Source organism: Balaenoptera physalus (genome assembly GCF_965194825.1).
Source record: "Balaenoptera physalus genome assembly, chromosome: 16".
Classification (NCBI taxonomy): domain Eukaryota; kingdom Metazoa; phylum Chordata; class Mammalia; order Artiodactyla; family Balaenopteridae; genus Balaenoptera; species Balaenoptera physalus.
In genome coordinates this window covers 63,373,421-63,395,329 of record NC_138898.1, presented here as the reverse complement: position 1 = coordinate 63,395,329, position 21,909 = coordinate 63,373,421, and the positions used below count along the sequence as shown (strand labels likewise).

The 21,909-nt window shown below is 54.1% G+C and overlaps 1 protein-coding gene across 2 annotated transcripts in view; it reads right to left on the bottom strand.

Annotated features, from left to right (window-relative positions):
• Positions 1-357: 357 nt before the first annotated feature.
• The window catches only part of CLEC16A (C-type lectin domain containing 16A), a 240,330-nt gene continuing 218,778 nt past the window's right edge, over positions 358-21,909 (bottom strand). Inside the window, exons 22-23 of one of the 2 annotated variants that reach the window (XM_082429632.1) lie at positions 3,942-4,030; positions 358-677 (exon numbers count right to left, since the gene is read on the bottom strand). In XM_082429632.1, coding sequence (XP_082285758.1) covers positions 609-677; positions 3,942-4,030 — 158 coding nt within the window. In that variant the 3' untranslated portion in view covers positions 358-608. The remainder of the gene's footprint in view (positions 678-3,941; positions 4,031-21,909) is intronic. The other variant, XM_082429633.1, reaches the window with a different exon arrangement.

Genomic DNA, 21,909 nt, shown 5'->3' with positions numbered 1-21,909 from the left:
GGCGTGTGAACTCTTAGTTGCAGCATTCATGTGGGATCTAGTTCCCTGACCAGGGATCGAACCCGGGCCCCCTAAATTGGGAGCACGGAGTCTTAACCACTGCGCCACCAGGGAAGTCCCTGGTTCATTTTTATACCCCAACACCTGGCATCATGGAGGTGCAAAGGGATAATTTGGGAGGCTGTTAGCCCTCCAATCTCTATCAGCCACTAATAAACATACCATCTAAATAAAAACTGTGCTGAAGGCCTTGAACTTGAGGACAGGAGGCTGAATTGAGGGTGGGGTCAGGCCTGACACGAGGGGTAAAGGGAAAGGCCATGTGCCCGTCAGCGAGATGCCCTTTTTCCCCATCCCCCTGTATGGTCCCTGGAAGCTGGCAGCCCTGCTTTCCCCCAGGCAGGAGACTGGGGGATGCTTTTTGGAGAAACTGACATGCCTAGGAGAGGACACTTCAGATGCTGACTCTGGGATTCTACTGTGACAGCTGGATCCTGCCCAGTCGCCTGGATAAGACTCACCTGTCCACATGCCCTGCCCACAGGCAGGGAGCTTCTGATGATCTGTTTTCAGTTTCCTGCTCTTCAATATGAACTCATAGCCGAGGATCACTGGACACTGGAGGCAGGCTTGTACAATGAAAGACAGAGATCAAAATCAGCCAAAGAAAAGAACTCCTGGAAAACAGGGCCAATGCAGGGAGGAGGAAAAATCAAGACAACAAAAGCCCCCATAGGAATAAGAGATGTTGCATCTATAAAACAAGAACAAGAGGCTGTGTAAAGGAACATTCAGTGACCAAGAAAGAACTAGAGAGGTGAGAACAGAAAGAAAAACTTCAGTATTAGCATTGCAAGAGGAGATTGGAAAATCTCCCAGAAAGACAAAGAGATTGAAAATACGACATAAAAGATAAAGAAATGAGGGTATCATCCTACAAGATACAACATCTGACTCATAAGTGTTAAAGAGAGAACAGAGAAAATGGAGGGAAAAAATTTTCTAAAACTGAAGGACTTGAGCTTCCACATTGGAGAAGCTTATCAATAACTGCATTAGTTTTCTATATCCATGTACAAATCACCCCAGCTCTTGGCTCTATGGTAGGAAAAATTCTAAGATAGTCCCCATCATTTCCCGCCACCCTGTCTAATCCCCAGGACGTGTATATAATGGATTTTGCCCCTGTGATTAGGTTATAGCATAAGGTTGGTTTTACAAAAGCCCTTCAAAATCGGAGCATTTTCTCTGGCTGGTGCCAGAAGAGGAAGTCAGAGATTTGAAGCACAGGAAAGATGTGATGCAGTGTTGCTGGAGTGGAGGAGGAGGGGCAATGTGTGGATGAAATGTGGGTCACCTCTAGAGTTAAGAGCAGCCCTCGGCTGATACTCAGCAAGGAAACGGGGACCTCAGACCTACAACCACAGGAACTGAATTTTGCCAAAAATCAAGAATGAGCTTGGAAGCAAATTTTTTCCCTGGAGCCTCCAGATGGGAACTGGAACCCCAGCTGACCCCTTGATTTTGGCCCCGTAAGACCCTGAGCAGCAAACTGCACCATGCTGTGCCAAACTTCTGACCTGAGAAAACTGTGAGATAATAAATTTGTGGTTTTTGAAGCCACTAAGTTTGTGATAATTTGTTATACAGAAAAGAAAGAAAGAAAGAGAGAGGGAGAGAGAGAGAAAGAAAGAAAGAACGAAAGAAAGAGAGAGAGAGAGGGAGGGAGGAAGGAAGGAAGGAAGGGAAGGAAGGAAGGAAGGGAGGAAAGGAAGGGGGGAAGGGAGGAAGGAAGGAGGAAGGAAGGAAGGAAGGAAAGGAAAGGAAGGGAAGGAAGGAAGGAAGGAAAGGAAGGAAGGAAGGAAAGGAAGGAAGGAAGGAACGAACGAAGAAAGAAAAGCAAAAAAGGGAAAACCCATAGACCTGCTTAAAGGAACAGATATTTATCTCGCACTGCACTGTTTCTGTGGGTCAGGAATCAGGGAGAGATTCAGCTGGATGGTTGTGGCACAGGGTCTCCCATGAGGTTGCAGTCAAGGTGTCAGCTGGGGCTGGAGGACCCGCTTCAATGGGGGCTCACTCACACAGCTGTAGGCAGGAGGCCTCAGTTCCTCACTGCAAAGGCCTCGCTGTGGGGCTGCTTGATTGCCCTCACAACATGGAAGCTGGCTTCCCCCAGAGCAAGTGAGCCAAGAGGGGGTAACATAGAAGCCACATGCATTTTATGACCTGGCTTTGGGAGTCACATTATTATCATCATTGTCATCAACCCAGATCTATTGCTTCCTAGCCAAGTGACCCAGGGAAGGTTCCTTAACCACTTTGAGCCTCAGTTTCCCCATCTGTGAAATGGGGAGATACTCTCCACCAGAAGGATAAGAACAGAGCTGAGATGAAATAAAAATAATACCCCTTGAAGGACCCTGCATGCAGCTGTTGGGTCTGAGGAATCTTATTTTGTCTCCATCTCCCACTCTTCTCTCCAAGTCCAAATAATCCCTGGGATCTTAGGCCCAAGCAAGAGGGGCTGAGACCCAGGGCTCAGGGAAGGTTTGGGGCCTGAATTGATCACGGAACAGTCCCCACTCTGAGCCCTGAGCTGTGAGGGACACTGTCCTCTCTAGAGCTGGTCCAGCCCCTTGGGGCTCCCTCCTGTCATCTGCTTGCTGCTCAGAAATGTCTTTGTCCACTTGGGTGGCCCCTGGTGACTCCTGATTCTGCTCCAAGCCTCCATGGCTCTGCCTGTCACATGCCACCATTAGAGGACACACAAGATTTTGCACAGGTGCCAACAGGAACGGCACTGTTGGAGTCCCGCCCTGTATCAGGCTCCATCTGACAGATTCAAGAGCAGAGACAGGAATGAGGATGAGAGTGACCGGAGATAGGTACTGGGAGTGAATCCGGTCCTGAAGTTCAAGGCCTGGGTTCTGCCAGCTCCAAGTTAGAGCCCTGCCACGGCTCCTTCTGTTGTATGACCAGAGCACGTTTTCTTCCCTGAGCTCACGTATCCCAGCTAGAAAATCAGAGTAACACTGGCATTTACCTCTTAGGGCATGCATTTGTTCATTCACTCAACAAATATGTATTGAGCACCTACTATGTGCCAGGCATTCTCCCTGGCTCTGGGTTCTCAGCAGTGACAAAAACAGACCAAGTTCCCTGCCCTCCAGGACTTTACAGTCTAGCAGGTGGAGAGACAGACCATAACCATGAAGCACACTAAGGAGTATGTGAGAGGGAGATAAGTGCCCTGGAGTAAAATAAAGCAGGTGGGGGCTAGGAGATGCCAGGGATGGGTTGCTAGTCTATTTGGATGGTCAGGGAAGCCTCTCTGAGAAGCAGAAAACTAAAAGAGGTAAGTCAGCTATCCATTTGGATGTGGAAAGAGCATTCTAGGCAGAAGCAAGAGCAGATGCAAAGGCCCTGAGGCAGCATGTTCAAGGAAAGGGGTAAGTGTAGCTGGTACAGCGTTGAGTGAGGGGGTGAAGAGTAGATGAGGTCAGAGAGGTGGGGGGTGGTATCTGATCAGGTAGGGACTTGTGGATTCTTGAAAGGGTTTTGGTTTTTACTCAGAGTGAGATGGGAGCATAGAAGGGTTCTGAGCCTAGGAGCTGCTAGGAGGATTCAATGAGACATGTATGTAAAGCACTCAGTAGTGTGCCTGGCACATAGTAGGCGCTCCATAATTGCTGGTTGTTATTATTACTGTTGTTATTATTGTTTAGGTACTAGGAAGCAAATTGGAAACTATAAAAAGCTATAGGGATGCAAATCTTCATTGCCCGACAGAACTTCTAAGATGTTTTCAAATGCTATCATTAAGCATTAACCATGCAAAAGGTAGGTTTCATTTCATTTTCTGGAAGAGCAACCTAAGGCTCAGAGAGGTTAGGAGACTTGCCTGACTGCACAGTGAAAAATGGCAGAGCCCAACTCACCAGAACCCAGGTCTTCTGAATCCAGCTGATGCCCACTGGTTCGGCCGTTGCGGCTGAGGGTCCTTGGTGCAGTGGGCAGGTGGTGGTCCCTGTGCAAAACACAAGGCAGAAGCTTGGGGGCTGCATTTGGGACTGTCCAGCATCATCAAAGGGAAAAGCCTAGAGCCTCCAGCTCTGACCTGGCCCATCAGGCAGAGCAAGTTCCCAGAGACCAAAAGAGTCCCCAGGGCATCATTGAGGATGCCTTTGGTCCAAGTAACAGGAAGCCTGATGTAAAGTGGCTTAAAGAAGCTGGAAATGTAATATGTTTTTCAGCAGGAAGTCCAGAGGTAGGGTAGGTTTCTGGACTGGTGGATTCAGAAGCCCCACCAGGCCTCCGCAGAGCCAGGTTCCTTCATTTCTCTGCTCTGGCATCTCGGCCTTGGTTTCACCTGAGGCTGGTCCTTGGATGGCAGATGCAAATACAGGCATCCCATCCAGAAGGAAAATAGAAGCCATCTCTCTCCAGGGCTCCCCCTTAGGAGCAAGGAAACCTTTCCCAGAAAACCCCAGCAGGCTTTCCTCCTGTCTCATTGCCCAGAATTGGGTTACCTGCCCGTTGTTGAAGCGATCACTGACCAGGGACTAGAACTTCCTTAACTGATATGGAATGAGTGTTGGAGAGTGGGTCAAACTGAGCTTTTAAAATAAAGCCCCAGTCTTCCCTCCCTCCCTGTATCCATGCCCTTGACAATATGACTTTGCTGCTCCTCTCATTAAGAAATCTATGTTGGGACTTCCCTGGTGGCGCAGTGGTTGAGAATCCACCTGCCAATGCAGGGGACACGGTTCAAGCCCTGGTCCGGGAGGATCCCACATGCCGCGGAGCAACTAAGCCCGTGCGCCACAACTACTGAGCCTGTGCTCTAGAGCCTGCGTGCTGCAACTACTGAGCCCACGTGCCACAACTACTGAAGCCCACACGCCTAGAGCCTGTTCTCCACAACAAGAGAAGCCACCGCAATGAGAAGCCCGCACACCACAACGAAGAGTAGCCCCCGCTCACCGCAACCAGAGAAAGCCTGCACGTAGCAACGAAGACCCAATGCAGCCAAAAATAAATAAATAAATTAATTAAAAAAAAAAAAAAGAAATCTATGTCTCTATCCTAGAACCTGGGCTGCTTTAGCCAACAGACAGTGATGAAGGTGATGAAAGAATGTCCTGCTTCCTAGCCTGCGCCTCAAGATGCCTTCTGGCTTCTACTTGTTCTCTTGGGATTCTGCATCCACCATGAGAACAAGCCCAAGCTGGCCTGCTGGATGATGAGAGGCCACACAGAGCAGAGAAGAACCATCCTAGCTGAGGCCACTCAAGACCAGCTAGCCCCAGCTGACCCACCAGCTGACTATGGATGCAAGAGTGTACCAGCCAAGATCAGCCGAGCCCTGCCCAGACCAGAAGAACCACCCAGCCAACCCACAGACTATGAGCAATAGTAAATGCTGATCATTTTAAACCACTCATTCTGGGGGGGTGGTGGTTATACAGCAATAGATAACTGATACAGGGCACTGACCACCTTATGCAGTTAACTATTCACTGGAGGCTAGTCCTTTTAGAGGTGCAGGAAATGTCATTCATTGATTGACTACATCTTCCTGCCCACTCTGAGGCAGGCAACTCAAAGACTGATAAGGCCTGGCCCCTGCCTCAGGAAGTCCCCAGTCTGGATGGGAAATGAATTTGTCAGCTGAAGCTTATAGACCTCCCATGGTTCCCCACTGCCTGGGGAGCAGGATCTGACAGGCTGTGTGACCTGTTCCTGCAGGCCAGCCTCATTCCTTCCCCCCTGCCCACCCCCCCACCTCGCCTGTCCCCAAGCCCCACACCCTCTGCCCCTGGACCTTTGCACACACTGATTTCTCCCTCTGGACTGCTCTGGCCCACCTTCTATGATCTATGAACACTACTCTCCTTTGTGACTCAGCTCAGGTGTCCCATCTCCCAGGAGCCTTCCCAGAACCACTTCCCACCCAAGTCAAGAGTCCCCTTGGGGCTCCCGCAGTCCCCTGGGCTCCCTCTAGCTCTGCCTTCATCACTCTGCGTTGTGACTCTTTGTCCTTCAGTCCAGCTGCCTCACTTCACAGATATGGAAACTGAGGTCCAGAAAGGAGAAGTGGCTCGCCCAAGGCAGAGCCAAGCTAAGCCCCACCCAGGGCTGTCTTGGCTGCCCCACCTGCAGTTTTGCTGCTTTCCTTTCCTCAAGTCCCGTGGGGGGCGGGACATGGCAGTCAGGGGGCTGGGGGGACTACCTGCGCTCCTGCCATGCGCCAGGTCCTGTGCTAGGGTGGGATTCCTGGGAAGGTCTCCTGGCAGCCTCCATCCTCCCAACGGCCCTGCGAGGTAGGCATGGCATAAGCAGCGTCCCCCTCTCCAGGTGGGGACAGGGGGCTCAGAGGGAAGAGGCTTGCCAAGGTCACATGGCCGGGAAGGGACAGGGCAGGGACTCGAACCCAGACCTCACCACACTCTGCATCTGGCCTCCTCTCGGGCTTTCAGGTTGAGCTGAGGCCACTCATGGTGGGAGGGGGGTATGGAGAGAAGGCTGGGGCGGGCAGGGGGGAGCACGGGATGTCGGGGAACCACCGAGGCAGGAAGAGGCAGAGCAGAAAGTGAAAGGGGCTAGAGGCCGAGAATAGTTGCGGGTGACAGAAGCAGGGGACTACAGATGCCGCCAGAAAGAGAAACCAGGCTGCGCCCCAGGGAGAGGGTGGCGCCCACTCCCCAGCCCCCACCTGGCTGGCGGGCCTGGGTGGATGCCCCAAAAGGTGGGAGAGGAATTGGGGGTGAAGGGGCTGTCTGGGGGAGGAGAGGATTTCATAGCTGGCTTTACGCAGACCTCCACCTATTTCAATGAGCTTGGAGGTTGTGGGGACCAATAAAACCCATCCAGACAAAACAGCCTGTGAACTGCCAGCCTTTGCTGCAAAGAGAAACCAGTTTATCAATGTCTCCACCATCGACTACCACTGTCTCCAGCGGCAGTTCAGTGCAGTGGTTAAGCACCTGGGTTCAATCCTAGCTCTGCCACTGGCTGGCTATGTGACCTTGGGCAAGTCACTTCACCTCTCTGGGCCTCTGCTGACATCGCCTACTTCGTGGGGGTGTCCTGAGGATTAATTGAGTGGGTATGTGTAAAGCACACGGAACAGGTCAGAGAAAGTGCTCAACAAACATCTCAGCTTGTATTCTCCACCATCTACATCTATAGTTAACAACACACACACACACACACACACACACACACACACACACACACACACACACACACACAGTCCCTCCAGAATGCAAATGGTGCAATAGCAGGGATTTGGTTTTGTTCACCACTGTGTCTCCAGTGCCTGGAGCAGTGCCTGGCATACAGCAGGTGCTCAAAAAATGTGTGTGGAAAGAAGGAAGGAGCGAGGTATTTCCAGGGGTGGGGCTTCCATCCTGTTTCTCTGTATTTTATCTTTTATCATGTCGCCATGCACCACTTGGATTGAAAAAAAATATTTTCAGGGAGATCCAAGAGGGGAGGTGGCTTGCAAGCTGTGATGGCTTTCAGCTCAAGATGGCTCCCTCCCTGCTGGGAGCCCCAGAGACTAGCCTCTCCAGGGCCCGGCAGGGGTGGCAGCCGTGGGGCCAGCAGGCAGTGACAGAGGCAACAGGAAACTCATCAGGACAGGCTGTTCCCAGCCTACCGAGAACCGCAGGCGAGAGGACCCGCTGTTCAGGGCTGAGATCTGCACGTCCCCCCTGCCACCCCCCACTCCCCCCCGCCCCAGGGGAAGTGTCACCAGTGTCCAGGGTGGGGACCTCTGCCCGGGCCTGGGGTTCTTGTGGCTCCTCTGATCTCTACGAGGAACTCGGGGCAGCTTGCTTTCCAGGAACCCTTCCTGCAACAATGGGTGATGGCTCACAGCCAAGGTCTGGGAGGCTGTGTGACCCCGGACGAATCGCTCACCTCTCTGGGCCTTTGCTTCCTCACCTGCCAAATGGAGAAAGTAGGGCACCACATTCAGGAGCATGGTGAGGATCAAGAGTGAAGTTCAATTGTTTTGCTTTACCATCAGTTAAATTACTTTATCAAAAATTGTAATAAATACACATAACATAAAAGTCATCATTTTAAAGTGTGCAGTTTAGTGGTATTTAGTACATTCCCAAAGCTATACACCCATCACCTCCATTTAGTTCCAGAACATTTTCATCAGCTCCAAATAAAACCCCGTACCCATTAGCATTCATTCAACACACCCCCCTGCTTCCAGCCCCTGGCAACCACTAACCTACTTTCCTCCTCTGTGGATTTGCCTATTCTGGACGTTTCATACGAAAAGAATGATACAGTATGTGGCCTTTGGTGTCTGGCTTCTTCCACTTAGCATGATGACCCCCAGGTTCATCCATGTTGTAGCAGGTGTCCGGACTTCTTTCCTATAATTCCTAGAGTCCATCGATTATTTTTTAAAAATGATTTTCAAAAGTGTTTATTGGGGTAAAACACACAATCATAGTGTGTGCTCATACAAAGTGTCCAATTTGATATATTTTGACATAGGTGGATGCCTGTGGAACTACCACCTGACTTAAAATACAGGACATTTCTGGTCCCCAAGAAGGTTCCCTCAGACCACCCTGACCCTCCTCCCCGCAGAGGTAGTCACTGGTTCTGGTTTCTGTCACCGCTGATGAATTTTGCCTTCAGATAAGTGGAATTATACGGTGTGTGAGGTTTTACATCGGTCTTCTTTCACTCAACACTGTGTCCGTGACCTCCATCCACGCTGTTACGTTAGGTGGGAGTTTGTTCTTTTTCTTCACCAAGCAGTATTCCGTCCGATGGCTGCATCACACTGTTTATCCATTGTCCTGCTGGGGGATACGTGGGTTGTCTCCAGGGACGTTCCCTGAGCGACGCTGCTGCTGTGAACATCTGTGCATCTGCCTGTGGGGGAGGGCCCCTGGGGTCTCGGGGTTAACCCCCAGGAGTGGGATTGCTAGGGCCCGGGGGCTGTGCAGGTTGCCAGTTTTCTGGGGGGGGGGTGGTTAGTGACTTCCATTCCGCCCCCCCAGTGGGCCTGAGAGTGCCTGGGGGTCTGCATCCCCTGCAGCACTCGGTGTGGTCAGCCTTGCTGATTTTAGTCCTTCGGTTAGGGGCTGTCATCACTCCTTTAGATTCAGTACATACAATGATGAGAGAAAATGACAGGATAAAATTCTGCACATACACTGAAGCAAATAGACAACTGTTTCCAGAGTGAGATTTGAAACCGAGGCGTTGGCAATAACAGCAGTTAATGCCTTCCATGGTTCCCACACCTGGGCCCCGGGCCCAGCACTTTCTAAGCAGCAACCCCTGGAATCCTCGCAACCAACCTATGAGGCCCGGGTATTATCCCCATCTCACTGATGTGCAAACTGAAGCACAGGAGGGGTTATGTGGGCCACCAAGGTTACACAGTCAGCAAGAGGCAGCTTAGTCTCAAGTCGAAGAACCCCAGTCCCCAGGCCCCCCGACTCTGCCCTGAGACTAGGGCATGGCACGTGTGGTTTGGGGGTGTCTCAAAGAGCTCCTCTGGAGCTTGACTTCAGAAGGATGGAGTGCCCAACCCTCACCTCACAGCCCCACTCACACCCTCCACACGGCCCCACACGCCACACACACTCACACACACACACCCTGGCACAAGTACATTCACACCCACCCATACACCACACACATACACATCTGACACACCACACACACTCACACACACCCTGGCACAAGTACATTCACACCCACCCACACACCACACACATACACATCTGACACTGCACACTCCACACACTCACAAAAGACACACACACTATGCACTCTTACACAAATACCACACCACACACGCTCACACACGAATACCCTCACACACACCACACACCCTGACACACATACTCACGTACCATCACACATGTCACATACCCATACACACCACATACACCCTCACGTGCACACACACACACACACACACACACACACACACACAGGCTTTAGAGAGCTGAGCCTTGTCTGGGACATCTGCATACAAAAGGCGGGTGGCAGGTGACAGGACATTGTTGTAAAGCAAAGCCGACCCCCCTTCCCAGACCCTCCTGTCCTCAAATCTGACCTGGGTCCTCTGGGAACAATCCGCCGGGGCAGCACAGGCAACTTCCTGACAGCCCCCCAGGCCTGCAGGGCTCACTGACCCCAGGCCAGGCTCTGGGCCAGGAGATTTCCCTGGGTTGTTTCTCTTGACCCTCACATGAGTCTGTGAGGTGGGATGTTATCCCCCTTTTCAGAGGAGGAAGCCAAGGCCCAGAGCAGGAAGTCACCTGGGCGGCTGTCTCCTGCCCGGGGTGGCATTTAGAGACAGGTGTCAGGCATTGGCCTGCTTGCTCTCGGAGCCTTTCCTGCTCACCTCTGTGTGGCGAGAACTGACACTCCCAGGCTGCCTTGGCCCTGGTTTCAGCTGGGTTCCGCCAGCAGGAGACTGGAGGGTGGAGGAGGGGAGAAGTAGGGGGGGCGGATCTCCCTCTGCATCAGGTGGCATCTTTGGCAGCAGCGGGGACTTCTCTGTGGCACCAGCTCCCGTGGGAAAGTCCTTCCCCTGAGCAGTTCCCCAGCCATTCCTCCGCCCACGGGGGGCCCGGCTCCTGGGCTCTGGAAAACCGTCTCCCCGTCTCCCTCCCCATCTTGCGAGTGCTCAGGGCGCCGTCCTGTTGGTGCTCATTATACCCTGATCTGCCCCATCATTCAGGTCACCATTTTCCTTTACTAGAAACACCCGGTGTGGTTTCTGTTTTCCTGACATATGTCAGGGCGGGGATTTAAACCCAGAACACCTGAGTCCTGAGGCGGCCGGTTTCACCATCAGGCAGCACTGCTTCTTAGTGGAGCCTTCCTTGGAAGTGGGCCTCCTGTGTAAGCTGCTCTCACCTCCCTGTGGTCTGAGCTGAGCTGCAATACCACCCACCACCAGTAGGGGAGAAATCACCCAGGGATGGGGACTCCCACCTACTCCCCAGCAGAGTGCTTAGACAGAATCCCCCGTTTAGAGAGCTTTCCTCCCACTAAAGGAAGTAATATCTTCATTTGTTTGTTAATCAAAGGGGTTACTAACTGCTAGAAAGAACCTCTGACCCGTCAAGATTCTCAATGAACAGAATTCCTGGCAATAATAGAGAGCTTACACAGTCTTCCCTGACTAAACCACATTGGCAGAGAGAGTAAACACACAATTTCCATGGGGTTATTGCCAAAAATAGCTCCCAGAGGTCCCAGGCCTGGAACTTCTAATCTAACCCAGTGTGTTCTTCAGGTCTAGAAATTCCATATGGTTAAGACTGCAAGTTTGGTACAGTGACTTGCTTCTCTCCTTCAGCAGACAGCCCTGTGACCACATAAGAGGGTGGGTCTGGAGTCAGAAAGACCCAGGTTAGCATCTCAGCTCTTTGAGTCATCTGCTGTGAGGTTTTAGGCAAGTTGCCAAACCTCTCTGAGCTTCAGTCTCCCAATTTGTAAAATGAGGATGATAATACCTGCCCTGAAGGATTGTTAGGAAGATGAAATGAGCTAAGGTGTGTGTTAAGTGCTTTGCACAAATAAAAAATGCCCATACAGCTTCCCTGGTGGCGCAGTGGTTGAGAATCTGCCTGCCAGTGCAGGGGACACGGGTTCGAGCCCTGGTCTGGGAAGATCCCACATGCCGTGGAGCAACTAGGCCCGTGAGCCACAACTGCTGAGCCTGCGCGTCTGGAGCCTGTGCTCTGCAACAAGAGAGGCCGCCACAGTGAGGCCCGCGCACTGCGATGAAGAGCGGCCCCCGCTCACCGCAACTGGAGAAAGCCCACGCACAGAAACGAAGACCCAACACAACCAAAAATAAATAAATAAATAAATTTTATTCCAATTTTCCATGGTTTATTTCTGCTCCATGAAGTCTAAGGCTTCAGCTGGGGGTGACTCAATGTCTGGAGGCTTCTTCTTCACTCTCACGAGTGGTATCTTTGCCGGTATGACTCAAAGGCCGGGTATCACTGGGACTGTTGATTCATGTGCCAATATGTGGCCTCTTCATGTATCTTGGGCCTCCTTACAGCTTGGCAGCCTCACACGGTGGTTCAGGGCTCCAAGAGCAAGTGTTGCAGCAAACAAGGTGGGAACTGCATGGCCTTTTATGACCCAGCCTCGGATGTCCCATAGCATCGCTTCTGCAATGCTCTCTTGGTTCAGTTCATCACAGCCCACTCTGATTTAGGGGAGGAGCTATGGACCCCATCTCTCGATCCAAGAAATATCAAAAATTTTATGACTACATTTTCAAAGCACCACACCCTTTGACTTAGCCATTCCATCCCTGAGTATTAATCCTCCAGATATACTGGAAATAATTCCTGTACAAAGACAGTCATTGCAGCCCTGACTGTAACAGCAAAAAATCAGGAACAACCGCAACAGAGACCTCAGTACAGGACTGGGTAAATATTGGGTTGGCCAAAAAGCTCGTTCGGGAAAACCCGAATAAATAAATAAATAAATCACGGGGCACCCACGTGCAATACCATGCATTGAAAAAGATGAAGTCACTCTATGTGTACTGATGTGGAACTATTCTGAAGACCGCTGCTCGGTGAAGAAAAGGAAGGTGCACGACAATATGTGTGGTAGGCAGCCTCCAGGTGAACCACAATAATTCTTGCCTCCTACTATTCATGCCCTTGTGTGGTCCTCTCCCACGTTAACCAGGGCTGACCTGTGTAGTTAATAGGATATGGCAGAAATGTGTGTCTTTCGAGCCTAGGTCGTAAAAGAGAATGCAGCTTCCACCTTGTCCCCTCTGGACCACTCGTCCTGGGGGAAGGCAGCTGCCATGTTGTGAGGACACTCAAGTACCCATATGGTGGGAACTGAGGCCTCCTGCCAACAGCCACATGACTGACCCATCTTGGAAGTGGGTCCTTCCGTCCCCGTCGAGCCCTCATATAATTGCAGCCCCAGCCGACAGCTTGACTGCAACCTCATGTGAGACTCTGAGCCAGAACTTCCCAGCTGAGCTGCTCCCAAATTCCTGACCCTCAGAAACTGTGAGGTAATAAAGATTTATTGATATTTTAAGCTGCTAAATACGGGAGTAACTTGTTATGCAGCAATAGATAACTAATACAGTATGTACAGTATACGAGGATTGGGGTGAATGCATTAACTATCTCATCAATGAAACTTAAGGAACTTGCATCAGAGAGGGTGGCTGAGGGACAGAGGGGTGGAGATGGGAACCTTTTTGTCCCTTTGGCATTTTGAACCATCTTTTCAAAAGATCACCTGAATGGCAAATAAGTAAATAAAAACGTAGGCAGCCCTCAGAGAGTAGCAGCTATGATTATTCATTCCATGGATATTTCTCAAGCTGCCAGAAGCCCCCCTTGAGCATGCGTGGCTGAATCTACAACATGGGTTTATGAAGAATACAAAGGCCGGGGATTGAGAGTCACACAGGAGTCCCACCATGTACTAGCTGTGTGCCTTGGGGTAGGTTGCTTAACCTCTCTGAGCTTCAGTTTCCTTATCTTAAAAATGGGGATCATCAGTACAATGACAGGGGCCTAATGTTCAGCCAAAGACCAGGCATGGGGCAAACACTTAATAGATTTGGTTGTTATTGATAATAAGCTTCCAGGATCCTGACCTGGGCCAGGAGACTGGAGAACCCACTGAGTCCCTTGCCCCCAGCTCTGGAGGCAGGCTAGGGTAGGTGGCCTACAGGGGACAGCCAAGTCAGCCTTCCAGGGTAGACCAGAGGGAGAGAGAGAGACCCCACTCCAGGATCACCTGCCCACCCAGCCCCCCATCCTCCCTGTGTATGTTCTGGCCTTCCCCCAGGACTCACAGCTGGGAGGGGCAGGGCAGAGGCCCACCAATCACAAGGCATCACTTGGAGGATTGGGAGGGTCTAGGGGTGCAGGGAGGGGCTGAGGGGTCCTGAGGTCAGGGTGCCCTGGGCTTCAGTCCACCCAGAGCTGGGCTCTCTCCCTGTCCTGTGCTGGGAAGGGCATTTGGATGGCTGGTACCCACATGCCACATGACTCTACAGGGTGCCGGCGCAGGGGGCGGGGAAGGGCCCTGGGGAATTCCTACGTGGGAAACCGGAGCATCAGCTTGGTCGAGCAGAAAGGTGTCAGGAAGATGGCTGAGGCTCTGTGTCACAGTGTGAGCCCGCTGAGTCCCAAGGTACAGCCACCCCACCTGCTGATGGGTACGTCCTCTGGGCCCAGTGGCGTCTGTGGGCTGCCTGGGATCAAGGCAGAGATGGGAGGAGGGGTCCCCATATCCGTCCTGATCTGAGGATGACAGGGAGGCTGAGTCCCTTTGGGGCAAGCGCCTGGGAGGCACTGCCTGCCCTGGCCCGGGGGAGGGGGAGGGCGGGGGCCCGACTGGGTTGCTTTGTTCATGACTCACGCTTTCTGGGACCAGCCCTGTCCCCTGGGAGGCACTTTCCAGGAAGGCTCCCTTTGGCCCCCTCTGCCCTGTGCAGATGTCCGGGGCTCATCTGTGCCCACCCATCCAGGCCAGGAAAAGGCTCGTCAGCCCTCCGCTGGGAGGGGAGCCTCACTGGGTTGGGGCACCTTTTCTTCTGGATGGTGAACTGCCCAGCGCACTTCTGGCAACGTGACCAATACAGCAACTTGTCCACAAGGAAACCTGCACCCCTGCCCTGCCTCCAGCCGGGGCTCCCAGACCAGTGTGCCCTGTCTCGGGACGGCCGCCCTCGTAGCCTGGACTCGACGTCTCCCCTCCTCTCAGCCCCCATATCTGATCAGCAACTGTCCTCAGTGTGGGTTCCCTGGAAGCAGACCCGAGGTGAGGCTCCAGCTGTGTTCCCAGGAAAGACATGGGTGGGGGGAAGCTCGGCAAGGGGGCAGACCCCACGGGGGCCTCACGCTGGAGCAGTGAGGGTCACCCCACGGGGGACCTGATCAGGCCAGCGAGGTGGAGATTTTTTACCTCCACGTCCCGTGACTGGTAGGGGCAAACCCCTTGTGGGAGTGGATGCCCAGGCTGTTCGGCTCTCTTGGGTGCAGGCAAAGCTGGTGCTGGCAGTGAATGGTGGTCTGACAGAAGGGCAGGTGCTGACTGCTGCAGAGCAAGTTCCTTGAGAGGAGGCAGGAGGCGGTGAAGGGCTGGGGGATGTGGACGGGGCACCCACAGCGTCTGCGGCTGCTGCTGAATGCTCCTGATTTGACTCCTGTTTCTGGAAAATGTTTGCTTCTCTTCATCCCCACAGCTACCTTCATGTCTTGTGGGGATGCCCAGGGGCCTCCTAACGGGAGTCCTGGCCTCCCTCCGGCCCTGCTGTCCACACAGAGCTGGTGGATAACCCCCTCCTCTCAGGTGGTCCCCAGCCCTCGGAGGTTGCAAACTCAGCTGCCTCTAGGTGCAGGGAAGTGACATAAATGAATGAACCAAGAGTGGCCTGTACCAGCTCACCGCCCTCCCCAGATACCCCGTTTGATGGAGACCAAGGATGAGAAATGCACCTCATGTCTAAGAAGACGATAAAACAAGTGCCATGATAGATCGGGGGGTGGAGACATGGGGAGCAGAGGGCCCAGGCTGCCCAACGGGGGAGCCCCTGCTTGACTTCAACTAACCGGTCCCACAGGGCCGAGGGACCAGCATGTGTGAAGGAGGCAGGGGGGTCACAAGGATTGAGAGATGCAGACAGGGAAGGCAGGTGGGGTAGGAGCATGGAGAGGGGTGGGCGGGGAGCCCCACGCAGGGGTCCTCCACCTGGCCTTGCAGGCCCAGGCCTGGACCTCGTCCTGACAGCAGGCAAGGCAGGATGGCAAGTGGAACAGTGGAAGAGTGGGGTCCAGGAGACCAGGTTGTTGCCACGAGCAGTCCAGGTGAGAGAGGGGGTGCCTGGACCAGGGTGGTGGCCACAGGGATGGAGAGGGGTGGACACACATGGCCAGGAGGCCTTGCTGAAGGGCTGGATGGGGGATGGGGAATAGCCACCGCTAAATCTCGGGTAGGAGGCTTAGAGCCAAGACCGCCCATCCCAGAATGTCCCTTCCCATTGCTTCCAGGAACCCCCAGGGTGCTCAGGCAAGGAGGACCCCTGGTGGATCTGAGAGGCATTCCAGAATCCCAAAGCTCCCTGGGGTGGGTGGGAGGGAGTCAGGCTTGGTCCAGTCTGAGGTCAGGCATGTCCCACACAGGTTCTGCGGTGCAGCAGGCAGGGAAGAGGAAGAGGTAAAAGGTCCAGAAAGCCCTTCAATATCCAAGAAGGAATGGAGTCCGTAACAGCTCCCAGTGTCCACATCCAGGCCCTACCCTGGGTTTGCTCATTCCCCTGCAAGGTGGTGCAAGGTGGGGAGGGGGTCCCCTATTGTTCAGGTAAGGCTCAGAGAAATGCGGGGCATGCCCAAGACCACCCCTGGTCTAGCTTCCCCCGAGCAGCAGAGTGAGTTTTCTAAAACACAGATCTGATCAGCACACCTCCAGTTAAAGCAGTCATTTGGTCCCCACTGCCTGCAAGCTAGCGTCCACGCTTCCTCTTGTCCTGGCATTCGGGGCTGTCTTGGATCTGATCCCTGACATCTCCTACCTCATCCTCCACCTTGAACCCCACATTCCAAACCCAGATGAACCGTCACCCCTAACACTCCCTATATGTCCCTGAAGCCTGACCTTGACGCTGGTCAGCTGTTCCTGCACGCGAATGCACTTCCTTTCAGAAACACTGACTCCTCCTTCAAGTTGACTCCAGTGGTGCCCTGTCCCCCCAGGGGCCTCCACGGTTCTTAGTGACAAACAACAGAATCCCACGGTGTCTCATTTAAACAGAAGAAGAACATACTGAACAGATATTGAGGTGCTCACCGAATGCCTAGGAGGGCAGGCAGCCCACATGAAGAAGGCGGCGGAAGGTAAGAGACAAGACCCCAACTCCAATGCTGCCACAGAGCCAGCCTGGCGATGCCCACATTCCTTCACAGCTGCCCCAGGAACTCCATGTTGCCCAGGCTCCCTCCAGAAAGACTTTCCAGATCCTTCCTTGGCATGGCCAGCTCCTAGTGCTAACTCCAGAGCAGGTGCCTCTGATTGGCTGAGCCCAGGTCACATGGTTGCAGCAAGGGACGATGGGAAAGTGGGTGTGGCTTGTGCTCCTCCAATGGGAGGCGGCTCTGTCCTGCCCCAAGGCCCATGGTACGCAGGACAGGGAGATTCCTAATATGGGAAGGGGGATCAGAGGGTGGAGGGCTCTAAGGTGACCAAAGTTTCAGTGTCTTCCTGACCCCCAGCATTCTGGCAAAGGCACAGTGCAATATCCTGTCACTCCTTCCTTGACACCTCCCTCCACCTCCCCCCACATCCAATCCTTCATCAAACCTGTAGGCTGTCTCCCTGCCTTCTCTATGCCAGCTCCTCAAGGAGCCCCCAGGTCAGGGGAGGAGACGGGAGCTAAAGGGTCCATGACAGCCCAGCGTGACACATGCGGTGATGGAGGGACATGCAGTGTCGGGGGAGCCCAGAGGAGGCAACTGTTCCTGCTGGGGGTATCTGGGAAGGCTACCTGGAGGTGGCAATGCTGTCTTAAAGTATGTATAGGAGTTAGAGAAGCAATGGTGGAGGAAATGCCATCCCAGGAAGAGACGACAGATTGAGCAAAGCTACGGAGGCTCAAGAGGGACCTCGGAGGAGCTCTGGCAGCCCCCGGGGTATGCATGAGGCAGGGGTGCTGAGAGATGAGGCCACACAGAGTGGAGGGGCCTGATGATGGGCCATCTGTGGGGCCCGGCTTTGAACGAGGACTTGATGCCAGGGTGGAGGAGTGAAATGGTCAGATGTGAGCTTGAGAAGGACCCCTTAGACAGCCTGACTGGTGTGGGGTCGGGGGGCAGCCAGGGGTATGGCGAGAATCCTGGCTAGCCAGGTTTGGGCTGGCCCACTAGGCTGGTGAGGCAGCAGAAACCAGAAGACGGATTCAGAGGCCCAGTAGGCTTCTGGTGGCAACCAGAGGTTTGCCACGGTGCTGGGATGTGTCCAGGTGAGTGGGAGGGGAAGAGACCTGGGCAAGTTCCCGGACCACCCTGGGGTCCTCAGTTTCCTCATTTGTAAATAGAGGGGATTGGCTGCGGCCGTCTCTGGGACAGGGACCAACAGCCAATGAGGCCACCTCTGCTTCCTGCTCTCCTCCTTCCCACGAGCGGAGGACGCAGTGATGAGATGTGGAAGCTGCCACCCGGCTCTCCAGGAAGGCTGGGCCAGGTGGGCTGGCCACGTGATTAATCCGACCAGGTCTGAGCTGAAGACGCTTTCCCAGCAGGGCAGCAGCCCAGCACACAGCTCCGGCTCCTGCATCAAGAGCTGCACCAGGAGAGAAAGGGATCTTAGCCATTTACACCCTCCCCCTCCCGGGGGGGCCCCACTGGGGCCAGGTTTCTCGGGACAATCGATGCCATCATTCCGGGAAGCCTGCTCCAGGAGAGGCCCTGATTACCCCCCATTTGCATAGCCACAGTAACAGGAAACAGGACTCGCATTGCCTCATCAGCAGGGGCTGGGCCCGGGCAAAGCCAGCTCAGGGCTCAGCTGGGATGACCTGGCCTGGGCTGCCCACCCCAGCTCCCCGTTCCCCAGACAGCTGGCAGAAGCCCCAGCTGAGTGCCCTGTCCAGCAGTCAGACAAGCGGCCAGACACGTGGCCAGATAGGCACACCTGGATGTCAGACATACAGACTCCAAGCAGGCCAGCTGTGCCATCAGCAGTGACAGCTGTGTGCTCCTCTGGGGTCAAAGTGCACCATGCTATTGCTGAGCCACTCTGTTTCCCAGAAGCGACGGGTAGACTTTCTTCCAGCAGGAAGTATGCCTGCCTGCTACCTGACCCCCTCCGCATCCCTTCCCAATTCCCCCAGCTCCTTTCCCGAAAGCAAACTGGGCTTTGAGCTGGAAGCCGATTTCTCAGATCCCCTCAGCAGGCGCTGGGCGGGGCTCAGTGACTCCACGTGCTGAGCCAGACTCAGAAGCCAGGAGTTCAGGGACCATGCCGGGGCTTATCCTCATCGGAGCCAGGTAGCCTTGGAGCCCTGGATGGCCCCCACCCCGGGGCCTTAATCTTCCCATCTGTACAACGGGGATATACATGCCTACCTCTCATGGTTGGCAAAGAGGAGAACTGAGGGAGGGCACCACAGACACGTGAGTTACTGCAAGTCTAGAGCTCACATCTGCCCTAGGCTGCTATGCTTTGGGCCTCTTTACGGCAGCTATTGAACAAGAAACCAGATTCTAACATTTTCTGAAGATGTAGCATGGCGAAGGAAGGTTAACCCCCTCTGAGACACCCTGCAGACACAGCCCGACCCAGGTTTGGATCCTGGCTCTGCCACTTGCTGGCTGTGTGACCCAGGGAGAGTTACTTAGTTTCCTTGAGGCTCAGCTTCTGCATCTATAAAATGGGAATAAACAGTGGTACCCGCCCCTTAGGATGGTGGTGAGAACTGCATGAGATGAGGCATGAAAAGGGCCTGGTGGGAGGAGAAGTGCAATTCCAGGTGGCCATGAGCCCACCAAGCTCCACTCTGTAGAAGCCCCCATGGGAGGGGCTGAGATTACAAAAATGAACCCTACATGGCTGCGTCAATGGCTCTCAGAGAGGTCAGGGTTGAGGAGAGGGGGCTGGAAGCACCAAGTCTCATGAGGAATCCAGAGAAGGGCTAAGTGGGGATATCCAGGGAGGCTTCCTGGAGGAGGGGATAGCTGAGCTGGCCTCAAAGACTGACGGGTTTGACGATGAGGATGGAGGAAGAGATAGCCCAGGCAGAGGAGTCAGCCCGGGCACCAATGTGCCTCCCCCAAGCCCCTCCCACCCCACCCACAGGGCCCCTGAGCCTCCCCACCTGGACACTGCCACTCTCTCCCTTGCTCTGGGGTCCTCAGATGCCCATTAAAGGGGATGTCCCCTTTCCCAAGACATGGGAGCTCTTGTCACAGATGAGGCAGAACAGCTTGGTGGCACCATGCCTGGTGGGCTGGGCCCCATCCTTCCCTGTTGGACCCCTCTCTCCCTCCTTCAGGGTCACTACTGCCAGCATTGTAACATACAACTGTTTTCTGCTTGTTTTTCTATGCAAACACTTTCTAAATGAACGAAAACAGAGTTGTAGTTTTCAAACTCTTGCAACTTGCTTTCTCCTTTAATGAAAGACCACGGGCATTTTCTCAGAGGAAACAAATTTTCCAAATCATCATTTTAATGTGGAGAGTCCATGGTATGGACAGACTGTAATGAACTTAACCAGGTCTGTAATTTCAGCAAACATTTCTGGAGGCAGCTGAGGTGTGGGGGCCAAAAGAACAAGGGGCCAGAATCCTTTGGTTCTGTGTTTTGATCCTGGCTCCACCTCCCAGAGCTGTGTGACTCTGGACAAGTTACTCAGCCTCTCTGGTTGTTCTTGGCTTCTTGGAAGATGGGGAAAGAGCAGCCTCTGCTCATGCCTTATGGTGGGACTTCTGGAGACCCTGTGTAGGGGGTACTTAATTAAGCACAGTGCCCTGTAGACACAGGATGCCCCATCCACGGGGTAAGGGGTGTTGGTGTTGGTGGTGGTGGTGGTACCTGAGCTGGGCCTGAGTTCACAATCTGGAGGGTGAAGGGTTCCCTTGTGACCACATTTCGAAGCAGAAGGAGAAACTGCTTCAGGGCTGCGTCCTCCCCTCCCCACCCCCTTTCACAGAAAGCATCTGCATCTCTTCGAGGTTGGCCAGACGCCAATTCCCAGAACCATCTGGGGCTGGTTGGCCCACAGGCCAATTACCTGGATGCCCCTCTTCCCAGAGGGTCACCGAGTTCTAGAAAGGCCTCCCCACCGTCCCTGCCCACAGAGGAAACCGGACTCAAGTCTGCCTGAAGCACCATCATCACCAACCCCTTCCTTTGGGTTGGCATTCCCCTCTGCCTTGGTCCCCTTTTCTTAGGCAAATTAATGCCCCAGGGAGGCTCCGTAGACTGCTTCAGTGAGGGTCACCCCTGGGGTGGGGGACAGCGGGATGGAGGCACAAGCACCCCAACTCCCCAAGGGGCCCCAGAGGAAGGGCCAGAAAGCCCCAGCCTGACTCCAACTGCTCAAATCCCCAGCACCAAATTCCCCTGCGGGGATCGCCAGGGGGAGCCTTCCATCCCCTGAGTCAACTCAGGCCTCCTTATTCCTGCCCCTCCTCCCCAAGCGCTCCCGAGGGTCTCCCCCCTCCCATCCCCCTCTCCAGGCTGCTAGGCCACCCTGAGCCTCAGTTTTCTGCAAAATGGGGCTATCGAGACCACTAGATGAAGGACACCCGGGACTGTCGTTTCTACGGCTGAAAATCAGTGGCCCGTCGGCTGTGCCGTGGGGCTCCATCATTTCCACCCCTCCCCCCTGCCCCCCCCACCCCCCGGCAGGTAAGAGAACTGGATGAAGAAATGAGCGGCAGCCCTTGGCCCCATGCCTGGCTCCATAAACCTTTCATTGCCATTACTATTATTTCCTGCGGTGGGCAGGGCTGCCTGAGAGGTGTGACCTCAGCTCCCAGCGGCTCATCCCAGAGCAGAGCCGGGCAGGCAGACCACGCGGTCCCACCCCAGGGACCTCCCAGCTCCGCAGCCATGGGAGGGGGTCCCCTACTCCAGGGAGGGGCCAGCCCCTGACTTGCTGGGACACTCTTGGCTGAGTCTGGATTTTCACCCCTCCCCACCCCACAAAAGCCCTGATTCAGTGTCTGTCTGGCCTGGGGTTGGGGGCGTGGGGGTCAGTTGAGTTGCAGGCCTGGAGGCCTGGCCTGCAGGAAAGGTGGCTCGGGGGATTCCCGCTAAGGCCCCTGGCATGTTACCACGGGGGAGTGATTAACTGGGGTGTCACGGGTGTGCGCCCTGCGCCGTGGGGAG